At 52.0% G+C, this 13,843-nt stretch overlaps 1 protein-coding gene across 1 annotated transcript; it reads right to left on the bottom strand.

Moving 5' to 3' along the window:
• Positions 1-11,188: 11,188 nt before the first annotated feature.
• Positions 11,189-13,531, bottom strand: C1QL2 (complement C1q like 2). The gene is made up of 2 exons (XM_043487945.1): positions 12,725-13,531; positions 11,189-12,153 (listed from the first exon to the last, which is right to left on the bottom strand). Exons 1-2 carry the CDS (start codon positions 13,406-13,408, stop codon positions 11,974-11,976), a joined length of 864 nt encoding a protein of 287 aa, XP_043343880.1. The 5' UTR covers positions 13,409-13,531; the 3' UTR covers positions 11,189-11,973.
• Positions 13,532-13,843: the final 312 nt, after the last annotated feature.

Here is a 13,843-nt window from a genome sequence, read left to right as displayed (position 1 = left end):
GGGTTAGGGTAAGAGTCGCCAATGGAGTGGACGGTGGAGCCTGTGGCCAAGGTCCCAGCAAGGGCTCAGACAAACCCCACACAGGCACATGGTACTACCAAACTCAAAGCAAGAAACCTGCAGCGCCCCAGACTCCCATCTTCCTGCTCAGTGGCAGGGAGGATCTCAGGCCTTGTCTTAGGAGAGGCTCCAGATCTCCAACCACCTCACATATTTATCGGATACATCCTGAGCTTGGCCTCATGATTTCCAGCTTTTCCGTAGGGAATTCTATGTTCTCTGATGCCAGTCACTTAGGAGTGGGCTTGTCAGAAGCTGTTATGCTCCTTGCTGGATGAGCTCACTGATAGCTGAGCTCCTTCCTTTTATTTCTCTCAGAATGGGGCTATTTGAAGAAAGTGAGACCGTGGTGGATGGAGACTTCCAGAAGCTTTGTCACCAGACTGAGAATGTTTTGGGTGAAGACTATCTTCCTAGCACCTACACAGGGCCTGATGCACAGGTATGCATTGAATTCATGAATGATGGGTACGTATAGGATGGATGGATGGGTGGATGGATGATAGACAGACAGATGCTTCAGCTGATATATACAGGGTCCTATTAGAGGGCTGGGGCACATGCAGGAGAGTGGCTGCTCCAAATAGCCTAGAATAGGGGTGGGAATCTATCTGCTTGCTCCCACCCCTCCTCATGTTTACACATCCAGACCCCACTTTGAGCAAACAAATGCCCTTAAAATCTGACTAGGAGGCCATTCCCAACATGACTGGTAACCAGCTGTGTGGCCTCAAACCAATCACTTCACTTATCTTAGCCTAGGTCCCCTCTACGGGTAAACGGATAAGTAATCACTAACCCACTCAGTGGTCAAGGTCATACAGAAATCAAATGGGAAGGAGCGCTCTGTAATCTCAACTTGCTGGGGACCATGGGTGCTAGAATGTCAGCACAAGTGAGAGAGCAAACAGTTGCCAATGCACTTTAGAAAGTATCTATCCAATCCAATCCAATCAATAGAAATGTTAAGTTGCTGCTGCTACATGTCAGGTATCTACATCTGTGTTCCCAAGGCATCTTGATTTGGGTACTTTAGGCAATTCAGGGACCCTCCTAACCTCCAGCCACTCACTCCCCCATCATCCAGCCTCAGCCCAGGACCATAGCCCACCCTCCAACCTACCCAAATACAAAACTCCAAACAGTTTCAAGGAGAGTCAGCCACAATGTACTGACTGTGTTGAGGGCAAAGGGAGTGAACTTAGAGCATAAAATCATTCCATCTTTCCAGTGTGGGGTAAGAAGGGCTTAAACTTAAGATATGGCACCATTAAAACTGAAACAGTCACCCCAGCCCCCCAATATATACCAGCACTCACCTACAGACACATCCAGCATACACACAAATGTCCTAGTAGTGATAAACCTTCACACACACACATGCACATGCACACACACGCATACTCACACACACAGGTGGACAGTTCCAGGAGACCCCTCTCCCAGAGGCAAGCGCCACCCCACACCTTTACCTATGCTGGTCCCTCCCCACGAGAATGGCACCTTAGCCCCCTGCTGCCCCCCACCCAGGTTTCCGAGAGATAGAACTTTCATGGCTCTTGTATGCTCGTGTCCTGGCCCCACCCTAGGCCTAGCGGGTCCCTTCTTGGAGCTGCCTCTCCCCTGCTGCAGGTGATACATGCCCCGCCCTGGGCCCTGGTGTGGCTCCTCCCACCCACCAAAAGTTCCTGCCGAACTGGGACACATCTCAGGACACCTTGTACCCCAGGCCCAGCTCCATATATACATAGGGTGCATTCATGGGTTTTCAGTCACTCTGTCAAGTCCAACTCTTTGCGACCCCACAGACCACAGCCTGCCAGTCTCATCTCTGTCCATGGAATCTTCCTAGCAAGAATACTGGAGTGGGTTTCCATTTCCTCCTCCAGGAGACCTCCCTAACCCAGGGGTTGAACCCGGGTCTCCAGCATTGCAGGCAAATTCTTTACTGTCTGAGCTACCAGGGAAGTCGGGTAGCACTCAATAAATCTTGGGAAAATGAACAAATAACCAGCAAATGTTCAGTGTGTTAGTCTTTCCTGCTCAGCCTCATTGCAAGCTCTATAAGGATGAGGACTAAACCTTATAGGGAAAACTCTGATTTAAGAGGTCACCAATTCCGGGAAGCCCTCCTGATCATTCCAGCCCTTCCCAGGCCCTCTCACTTCCAGATGGAGAGCCCTATGCCCAGAACAGCCACTAGGCAACCTTCCCACACCCTGTAGCACTTCTGCTGTGTGGGGCAGTGTTGAGGGTTGGGAGCAGACGGATCTGAGCTTGACTTGGAAATCCACCACTTCTCATACGCAGGGTTGTAGCACAATTCAGTTAATTTCTCGGTCTCAGCACCCTCAGCTGTGAGATGGAAAGAATAATGCCCATCTTGCAGGGCCGCAGAGAGTTTCAAATGAGGCCACGCCTGCCTCCCAGCAGGTACTCGGCAACAGAAGGAAACGCCATTGCTGTTATCACTGATAATTATTTTTCCTGTCACCAGTATATTAATGCATATATATGGAATTTAGAAAGATAGTAACGATGACCCTATATGCGAGACGGCAAAAGAGACAACAGATTCAAAGAACAGACTTTTGGACTCAGTGGGAGAAGGCGAGGGTGGGATGATTTGAGAGAATAGCATTGAAATATGTATATGATCATACGTGAAATAGATCACCAGTCCAAGTTCGATGCATGAGACGGAGCACTCAAAGCCGGTGCCCTGGGACAACCCAGAGGGATGGGATGGGAGGGGGGCGGGAGGGGGCTTCAGGATGGGGGACACATGTACATCCATGGCTGATTCCTGTCAATGTATGGCAAAAACCACCACAATATTGTAAAGTAATCAGCTTCCTATTAAAATTAATTAATATGAAACATTTTTTAAAGTTTTTTAAAAAGAGGGTAGCGATCAGGTCCCCTGCCGCAGTGCTAGCTGCACGGTGGACACCCAGTGAGCAGATCTGGAACGCAACGCATGGTAAAGCTGGTTTTCAGAGTCTGGAGACCAGCACGCTTCTCCCATCAGACTCTGTGCCCTCGAGCAGGGCCTGGCTCTCCCTGGCGTGCACCTGAGACCAGCACGCTTCTCCCATCAGACTCTGTGCCCTCGAGTGGGGCCTGGGTCTCCCTGGCGTGCACCTGGAGCCGGGGACTGAAAGAGGAAACCAGCCTTCCATAGATTCGTGAGGCCCACGTGGATCTCACAGGGGCAGAGCGGGCTTTGAAGGAGGCCACGTCCTGGACCACGTGCCTCTGTGCCCTCTCACGTGGGCTGAGCGCACCCTCCCCCCACCCAGCTGCAGGAGCTTTGACAGGGATTAGTCAGTGCTCTTACTATGCATGGGGAGAGGTCTCCAGCCACGGGGTTATGCCCGTCAGCTTGAAATCAGGCTGTGATAGAGCTGGGCCGTCAATGGGAGTTTGCATATTCATGCAACAGAGCCCTGAGATTTAGTCACAGCTCCAGGCCCAATTATGTAGGGGCTTCTTAGCCTGGAGTCAACAATGGAGTCCCCCTCCCTGGATGTGCTCGGGACTATCGCATGCACACCAGCAGACGGGGATCAGGCGGGGCCATGCTCACTGCGCGGGCTCCGGCTCTCTGGGAAGCCAAGGATTGAACAGTGGAAAAAAAAAAAAAACACTGGTTTGAATTCTGGCTCTGATGCACAAGCATTGAAAATGGCCATTTCACCTCCTCATCTGTGAAATGGGTGCAATTACGTTTACCTCACAGACTCACTGAATGGATTGTAGATATGTTGGGAATTGCTCTGGGTGCCTCCAGTACCACTGGCATGCTTGTAAATGCCAGCTGTTGTCACTGAAATCCTGCTGTTTCTCATCCTAGGCAACCTTGGTTTACTGTTTCCTAAGATGTGTCAGCTCAGGAGAACACAGAGCAGTCCGTAATACTTATTTCAACAATACCACCTACCAACCCCAGGTTTCAAGCACTTACTCTGGGCCCCATACTGCGTTATCTCATTCAATCCTCCCAACCACCCATGTGGCAGGAGCCCTGGCCCCACTTTACAGATGGAGAATGTGAGACTCAGCGTGTTAAATATCTGTCAAAGTATTGCAGAGGCAGTTTATGGTAAAGGTGGATTTGAATCCAACTTCAAAGACCATTGTTGAGTTCCACTGAACATCAGTAGCTTAAAAAAATTGCCAGGTGGTATTGGTGAAAAGTGACATTTTCAAACCAAATACGTAAATGCTGATAATAACCAACTTTTATCAAGAACTTCTACAGTCCATGGGGTCGCAAAGAGTCGGACACGACTGAGTGACTTCACTTTCTTTCACTTTCCCTTTAACATGGCTGACATCCATTAACTCATTCACTCCTCCCAGAAGTCTTATAGAATGGGTGGCATTTTATGGAAAAGGAAACCATAGCTCAAAGAGGTTATATGATGAGCACCAGAATGAGAGGTGGGGCACTAGATTACAAGAAGTAATCTGGTCTTTGAGTCAGAGAAACAGACCAGAGCTTCAAACTTGGGCATTTCCTTGCTGTGAGATCTTGTGCAAATCTTTAAACCTCTCTGGGCTTCAATTTTGACCCTCATTCGAGTTAATAGAATTTGGGAGCTATTTAACTTGCCGACCCTCATTTTCCTTCCTTGTTGATATCAAGCAAGCTAATACAGATAAAAGTTCAGCTCAATTAAAAATAAAAAAAGGTTAAAACCACTTTTTTTTCTTTTTCATTTTCTTTTTCCACTCTCTGTTGTGACCTGGTTACTTTTAAAGGGCTGAGCTATTTCGGGACACTTGGCTGCTGCCGACTGCTCCGCCTGGTTCCAGGGCCCACGTCAGATGCCCAGGGTGGCCTGGCGTCCCTGCGCCCGCGTCAGTCTTTTCAGCTGGCCTGGACTCACCAGGCATCAGAGCAGAAGGCCCCGCCCTCCCGCTCTCCCCCGCTTCCTTCCAGTGCAGTGCTTGGGGGAGAGGCAGCAGCAGCCAGCCTGGACATGGGGACGCCCAGAGAGAAAGGGAGGAGAGATGGAGGGGAGGGTCGTTCTCCAGACCTCAGGCTGGGGCCTCGGGACACAAGTGAGCAGCCAAGTGGAAGGAATTCCCTTCTTCTTTCCTGGGCTGGCGGAGTTGATCTCGCGCCCCCATTCACTAAGTCCCAGGGGAACAGTTGCTGGGTGTAAAGAGCATACCAAGAGGTAGACAGAACAGAAGGAGGGGACCCACTTGAAACATCTGAAAATTAGAGACATTGTTCACATTGTTTTGAAAAGAAGGCAGGATTTTCCCACCTGAGGGCACAAACCTGTATCTAAATGGAAGAGCAATCCTGTTAGCAGAGGCTGTTCCTCTGTTAGAGCAGGGATGTCAGAAACAGCTTCCAGGTCCAGTGATGGAAGGTCTGTTTAACCAACCTAAATCCAACGTCTATGGTCAATGGTACACACCTCAGGGGAAAGGGAACAGGGTTCGGCACAAGCTGCCCCTTGGCATTGTTCAAGGGCGATCATCAGAGGAAAGAGCAGGTGCAGAGCCTGCCAGTGTTTAGAGTTTCATATTCTTCACGAACAAATTCACGCATATGTACATTTGAAAAGTCGGGAAGAATACAAACCAAGTTGTTAACAGAAATTACCTCTGGGAAGGAGATTGCATAACGAGAGAGGGACATTTTATTTTCTGTCTTATATTTCTGTATATTGTTTACATTTTTTTGCAAGTGCAGATTGCATCTACAATTTTTCAAAAGATGTTTTCCATTCGGAGAAAATAAAAGCATCCTGACTGCAGAAGCATCAAGTGAGGGACCCCGCTGGAAGTGGGGCTACTGCCCAAGCAGCCACAGAAAGCGGAGGGACATCCTGGAGGCCCTGGGGGGAGGGGACCTAAATCAGCCCAGCAGGGGACTTTCGTGGTAGTCTAGTGGTTAAGAATCTGCCTTACAATGCAGGGGACATGGGTTCAATCCCTGGTCGGGAAACTAAGATTCCACATGCCACAGAGCAATTAACCCCACCTGCCACAACTAGAGAATCCACGCATCACTACGCAAGATCCCATGTACCACAACTAATACCTGACACGGTCAAATTAATTAATCAGTTAAAAAATTAAATCAGCCCAGAAGCCCCAGGGGGCAGTGGTCATCATTTCATGTCAACTGGATGGTTCTCCTGACCTCTAGACATGTAACTGGGGCCTTGAAGGTTGCAATAAATGCTCCTTTGTGGCCCTCACCACTCACCCAAACCTTAAGAACTCAGAGCCAGAGGTGGAAGTGGATGGGGACCCACTGGTTAAAAGAGATCCCCTCTGATCCTGCTATAAAGTCAGACACTTGAGATCTTTCCAAAATCTACCCTGTCAGGATCCCCTAGGATTCCTGCATCCATCCATCTATTCATCCATCCATCCATCCATCCATCCATCCATCCACTTTACAAATGCTTATTGAGCACCTACTGGTTACCAGGCTCATTCTAAATCCTGGCACTGGGGTGTGGGTTTCAGTGGTGACTCACACCGATGATAGGTCTGCCTTGTGAAGCCTGAAGTCCATGGGGAAGACAGACAACCTGAACATGTGCTTACAGCCTTGTGGCAAGCACCATGGGAAGGAAGAGCAGTCCTTAGGGGAAGGGGCATCAGGTCGAGGCTAGGAGGCTCCTGGAAGCGAAGTGTCAGCTGAGCCCTGAAGGAGGGGTGGGAGCTAACCCAGAGGAGAGGGTTCCAAGTACAGGGGTCAGCATGACTGGTATGTGAAATAGTGAGAAGGAAGAGAGTGAGAAGCCTGGAGACAAACTGATCACTATGAGGAGAGAGCAGATGCTTCGGTGGCTCCACAAAGGTGGCTTTACCTCTGGAGTGCCTGATGGGGACCCTGGCTTGTAGTCTGTCTTTGAGGTCTCACCACCCAGCCCCACCTATATTCCCAAAAGAGTTTGATCTCCAGGCTCCAACAGACTTCAGAGCCAGTCCTGGCCCCCGCCTTGAGCAAGTCATTGCATCTCTTTGTACCTCAGTTTCCTCATCTGTAAAGTGGGACAATAGCAATGCCTACTTCACAGGGGTGTGGTGAGGAAACAACTGCCTGAGCACCAATTTTTGGCACATCGAGAGGGTTCCATCCACAAAAACTGTAGTTCCGCCTGGTTGGTCACGGCCAGAGTGCATAAGTGTCAAAGTTAAGACAGGCACGTGGAGATCGTTACACTTTTCTCTTTACTTTTGGGTATTTTTCAAATTCTTGTGACAGAATTTCATTTTTTAAATGACTGCTCCTATCATTTACTTCGACTACAGCTGGGACCCATGCTCCTTTGTGGAACACCCTTGTTGGTTGAAGCAATAACAAGACCAAAACATGCCTCTAGAATTCCACATTTCCACCTGTCAACTTCATCCTCCCCAACATCCATCAGGTCCCTGGGAGAGACCTTGCCCCCACCCCAACCCATTCTGATTCCAGGATTTGGTTCCAATGCTAACATTAGTCTTCAAAATCAGATGAGAGAGGAAAGATTGAAATGTTACTTCTGTTTATGTTTAGTCTTAAAAAAGAGGTGGAAAATAAAGCATTACTAATACTTCAAAGTGGCTTCCCTGGTGTCTCAGTAGTAAAGAATCTGCCTACCAATGCAAGAGGTACAGATTCGGTTCCTGGGTCAGGAAGATCCCTGGGAGAAAGAAATGGCAACCCACTCCAGTATTCTTGCCTGGGAAATCCCATGGATGGGGGAACATAGCCGGCTTGTAGTCCGTGGGGGGTCATAAAAGAGTCAGACACAACTGAGCAACTAGGCAACAACAATACTTAAATTATGGATTGAAACTGTGCACTCAAAGAATTAGAGTGCACAGACTCTCCTGGGACTCATAAAAGAACATGTTTTTGCCCAAGATTTCGAAAAAATGGCAAGTTGAAGTGAAACACATGGATTAACCCTTGCTTTTTTCAGTTGCAGTGAGAGGAGACTTATCTCCAAACTTGGTTAGCCAGCCAGAACATACATACGCTTGAATGTGGAGAGCCTTTAACGAACACAAACACAGAAAGAATTTTTAAAGTATGGCTTTACAATGGTATACAGAAATTATTCATAAGTCAAATACACATATTGGGGATGAGTGTTCAGAAAATGTTTGTCCGATAGGAATGCTTGGTCAGTGAAGTTTGGAGCAACGATATGACCTCTCCACAGTGTCAGCATAACTCCATGCAGAAGGGGGCCTAGATGTTTCTTCTTGGATGCCCAAGAGAGCCATCTGCTCACACAGATAGGAGGAAGTTGTAGCAGACAGAATAACTTCTATCTGAGTTTCCAGGGCCGGGTGTGCGTCTCAAGCTTTCAGGCATTCCTGAAAATAATTAGCCACCTAGATGTGGACTTTGGGAATGAGAAAAGGACCTCTCAGCAATCAGGGACAGCCATGCTCACTTCAGCTAAATCTTCTCCACCAGCAAGAGGAAGAAGGGAGAGCTATTAGAGGAGAAGGTGGTCGGTGGCCCCTAAGGAGAAGGATGGGCGGGGGGGTGGGGGGGTGGTGTTGCTGGTGGAGACACACAGGTAAACGTGAGCACCGGGACTCGGTGACCACATGGTCCTGCCACCAACACTGACCCCAAGACAGGAAGTTCAGCCAAATTGTTCAGGAGCCTGGGATGCTCTCTGGGGGCAGCCGGAGTCAAAGAATCAGGCTGGTTCGTCTCATCTGACCCTTTGAAGAATGCTGAGACTCCCAAAATCAGAGAAAGGAGTGAGAAATGTGTCCCACCCATGCGCTCTCCTCTCAAACACCTGGGAGCTCTGAGAGGTTAACAGGCTCCGTCTATGCAGTCAGGCAGTGGCACAGACTGGAGGTCTGAGTTCAAGTGCAGAGTCAGTCTCTTACAAACTTTATGAACAGAGGCAAGCCACTAGGTCTCTCTGAATCCTAATTTCTCCACCTCCCAAATGGACAGAGTAAAACCTTTACTACTTCCAGGGAGATGTCAAGGTGACAATCCCAACCTAAAAGCAGAAAATGGACTCAAAGGCAATTAGGGACTTAAAATGATACTTTACAACTGATTGACAATAATTCTCAAACCAACTGGACACAAAAAAGAAAAATGTCTGGGGCAGGTAATGTCTTTCATTTCACATGTACCCCAAGACTGATGGCACACAGTGGCAGAGGTCTCCCCATCCTTCCCTCCAGGGAGAGGAAGACCTCCATGAAGATCATGGGATTGTAGACCCTGGGTCATGAGGGGCCTGTCTGGAACCCAGAGAGCGTATAGATACAGGGAGAGATTGCTCCTGAGCTGGCAAGCTCTTGCCATCGGCCGCATCTCCCGCCCGTTGCCTCATCAATCTATCATCCTCTTAGCAGCTGACACCTCTGGCAGCACCTCCCGGCAACCCGGGCATTAGAATTGCAAGAAGCCCGGCTGCACCGGGGAATACAGATGGAGGAATCTCAGATTCAAATTTGTCTAAGTATTGTGAACAACCAGACCCGGGCAAGGCGTTTCAACTGCCCTTCCACCAAAGGGAAGAGGTGGGGGTTTTGTTAGAAGTACAAATTGCTTCTTAATGCAGAGGATAAAGCTGGGCTCCAGCACCTCCTTAGAAATTCCTCCTGCTCCCAGGAAAGCCACCGCTGCATGTCAATTTTAATTTTTGAAATTTAAACCGAGGGCTTTGTGTCTAAGCTCCATCTCATCGGAGGAAGGGGAGGAATAAGTCAAAAAGGATTAAGGGCCCACTGGGAATTGCAGATCCATAGCAATTAGACTTCATTTGGGTCTCATATATTTGATTTTAATCGCATTTCTGGATGATACAATCGACAAGGCATCAGAAATTGATACGTACGCGACTGTAGACAGGATCAACTCTGCCCTCCCCAGTTCCTGGGCTCAGGTGGCTTTGGGCTCCACAGTCACTGGGGTGTGGTGGGGTGGGTGGGGAATTGCGGCTCATTTGGGCTGGAACTGGGAGGGTGATGGTTTACATATGGATATTGTTTTCCTGCTCGATATCTTTGAGCACTTTATGCCTAGACTTGAAGCAGATGCAGTCATTGCTAATATTCAAGTGAATGACAATAAAACATTATTCAAATAAAATAAGAGCATAAAAAGGAATAGCGACAGAGACAAGACTCAAGGCAGGGGGTATAATTGTCTTTTAAATCAGAATCACAAATTTCAGCGTCTTCCAGGAACTAAAGTTGAGCACATTGCGATTTGGGAGCAGACATATAGCCACGAATATGTCACACACCACACGGACATGAGTCTATGAATACATGTGTGTGTGCACCTGTGTAACATGGATTAGCGATGACAACTTATTATATCCACATGGGGTGTGTGTATGCATATCCAGTTCGACATAGGTAGCATGCTCCAGGGTTTCCTCTGTGTACATATTCACATTTCTCTGCAAATAACTGGTCAAAATAAGCTCCGTAAATACTAACAGGTTGCTAACTAGTTATTTTGTAGATAACATACTGTTTATTGGAACTCAATAATCGAAAAACGGAACAAAAAAGTGAAAAAACAAAAACACAATGTGGAGTGTTTTCTTAACTTGTGTGTGTGTGTATGTGTGTGTGTGTGTGACAGTGAAGGGAAGGGAAGGACCAAACAAATGCAGTCAGGTTCAGAGCAGGTGCCCCACACCACCACACACACAGGAAGACCCCCAAAGGGGGGTGTCCCACCACTAAGGGGAGAGTCTATCTCATTTATCACACAGCTCTGGGTGAATTTAGGGAGTTGGATGGTCCATACAATTGCCTCAGTGTACCAGGCAATTGACTTGGAGATTATGGACCCAGCTAGTGTAAGCTGATAGACATGTGCTGAGTGCATTACATGCCCGAGTGGGTGTGTTTCCTCAGGGATTTCTCTACTGCCTTTTAGGAGATCTCAGAGATCATCTGATGGCAAATATCTCCTTCATCCCTCTTATTTTGCAGAAATGCCTCCTCTTCCCTTTCCTTCTCCAGAAACTCCTGGCCTCTGACTTCCTCCCACAAGGCTAGGATCCTGAAAATCCAAACTCCATCTCCTGTCACCCTCTAATTCTTCCTCCCGCCCTCCTCTGGTCCCCTAAATTCAAGGCTGCAGCCCAGCCCAGCGGAGACTCACCCTAAAGGGTGAGAGGCTACCCTCCCATCTCCCCACATCTTTTCACCCACCCAGGCAGCACAGACAAGGCAGTGGTTGGCAACCAGGGTAGAGATGGAGCTATTCAGGGCCCAGTTCCGGTCTTTATGTCAAGGTGAACATCCGGAGGCCCGGTCCCAGGACCAGGCTGACAGAGACATCAAGAGTCCATAGTCTAGAAACATAATTTAATGCATCGCGGTAGGTCTGAGGCGGGAGTGCGGTGTAGAGATGGGTTTTCTGATTGCTGGGATTCTGCTGAGGGTGGGATTTCAGCTGATGGACAGGGACATTTGCACAAGTATTTCAGGTCACAAAGAAGGACACCCCAGGGAGCTCCTGCTCGCTTTGGCCTACCTCGGTGGCCAGAGCTGGGAGCCCTCAGTCTCAGGGCTCTCGGAGGAGGAGGGGGACTGGAAGCGCTCAGGCATCCCGCCGGGGCCTGTCCAGTCCAATCAGCTCTGCAAAGTCTGCGCTGCCGCCTCCCTGGCTGGGGTTTCAGTTTCACGCTCATTTCTCCACCTGGGCGTCCCGCTCTCCCGCCCCGGGTTGGGGCCAGGGACCAGGAGCACAGCCAGGAGCGTGGCGAGTCACAGACACACGGAGGTCGGAAGCGGGGCAGGAAGGACAGCGGGGGTGTGTCTTTTCCAACGATGTCAGGAAGTGTCACGAAGCGAGAGCGGTCCTCGCCAGGGAACAGAGCGCCCCCACGGGCATGGGGCGGCCTGAAGCCACCCCACCTCGCGCTCCCTGCCCCTCTAATCCGGGTACAAAAGAAAGCCCGAGAAGGTACTGTACTTGTTGTTATTGCCTCCGTGCGCCTTTCCGCCGTCCAGCTTCACATACACCTCGTCCCCCGAATCAAGGTGTAGCACCACGCTGTTACTGGCGTAGTCGTAGTTCTGGTCGGCATCCTGCGCGATGGCGCTGGCCCGCACCTGGGGGCGAGCCGTCAGAGCTGGTGGGCCCGGATACTTCGGCCGTGGCCCTTGCCCGACCCCCCACGTGGCGTACCCCATGGCCGGCCTTCCGCCTGCCGCTCCAGGGTCCACGCTCCCACCCAGGCTCCACGCTCTCTCTCCACCTTAGCCAACCCCTTCCCGGCACCCCAGTCTCCGCAGTCGCCAAATCCGGGAAGAAGGGAGGCAGAGGGCTTCGGGGACGCTGACCCAGTGGGGAAGAGCGGGAACCAGGGGCCAGGGCCAAGAAGAAGGGAGACGGGAGGGCAGAGGGGGGAAAGGGGCGCACAGAATGAGGTCTCCAAGAACCCCACGGGGCTTCAGGCGGCTATGTAAATAGCAGGGGAGCGCAATTTGGGTAGTGGGGAACCCAACCTCCGGAGCTACCCGGTAAAGTGCGACCAGGACGCACTGGGAGACGAGATGCTGCGGTGCGCTCCCTCCCAATGGGGAGAAAGAGGCTGGGTTCCCAGGAGGTTTGGGGCGCTGGGTGGGAACGAGGGTCCGCGGGGACTTGCGCGGGTGGAGGGGAAGCGGGGGTGTCACTGACCTGCCCGTTCTTGCAGAGGTCCGCCCACATGCTGGTGCCGTCGCCGCCGCGCATGAGGATGTGGTAGGTGAAGAAGTAGATGCCACGCACCTGGCAGCTGAACTTGCCCGTAGCAGGGTCGTAGTGATTGCCGAGATTGGTGACCACGTCGTCGAATTTGAGCACCTCGTAGCCTTCGTGGGGGCTCTTAAGACCCACATAGAAGGCGATCTTGGGACCGCTGAAGGCGGCGCTCAGCGCGCCAGTCACTTCGCCCTCAGAGTCACCGCCGCCCCCGGTTCCGCCACCCACCACCCCGACACCTCCGGCCGCGCCCGCCGTCAGCTGCAGGCCAGGCAGCCCGGGCCGCCCCGAGTCGCCCTTCTCCCCCGGGGGACCCCGGGGTCCAGGTGGGCCCGGCTCTCCCGGGGGTCCCCGCGGTCCCGGCTTGCCAGGTCGCCCCGGGTCGCCCTTGGGTCCCTGGATGAAAGGGGGCGGAGGGTTGACGCTCAAGTCCTGCATGACTTCCAGCGCGGCCGTGCTGGGTCCCGGCGGCGGAGCCTTGGCTCCCGCGGGCCCCCCTCCCGGGGCGGCGGTGTAGGGGTCGCAGATCATGCGGCAGGTGCCCATCATCTCGTAGTGCGCCGCGCCGGGGGGCGCCGCCTGCAGCAGCAACGGCACGGCGATAAGCAGCCCCAGCGCCATGGCCAGGAGCACGCCGACGGCCGCCAGGCAGGCGCGGCGCCGCCGCTGCCACAGCCGGGAGGCAGCCGCCACCAGCTCCTCCTTGCCGCCCGGGGAGGTAATGGTCGCGCGGCGCAGGCGGCCCCGCTCCCCGCGCTCGGGGGCGGACTCCGCGGGTCCCGGTCGCGCCCCCGACGTGGCGACCCCCTCCTCTGGGCGCGCAACTACTTCAGCGAGAGGCACCGCGGCCCAGGCGCCGGTGCCCACCGCGCTGGGACTGCTCAGGAGAGCCGCGGAGCCCAGCGCGCATGGCGGGGGGGCGCACAGGACGAGCCCGGCGCCCCGCGGCTCCCGGCGGCTGCGGCCGGGGAGCACCGGGTGGGAAGGCGGCGTCCCGCGAGGGCTCGGCCGCGCTGCCTCCTGCCCGACTCGGCTGGACTCCGCAGGGCTCAGCGC

The sequence above is a fragment of the Cervus canadensis genome, chromosome 15, assembly GCF_019320065.1.
Source record: "Cervus canadensis isolate Bull #8, Minnesota chromosome 15, ASM1932006v1, whole genome shotgun sequence".
NCBI lineage: Eukaryota > Metazoa > Chordata > Mammalia > Artiodactyla > Cervidae > Cervus > Cervus canadensis.
Note: the sequence above shows the minus strand (reverse complement) of the source record. Positions and strands in the feature narration are given on the sequence as shown.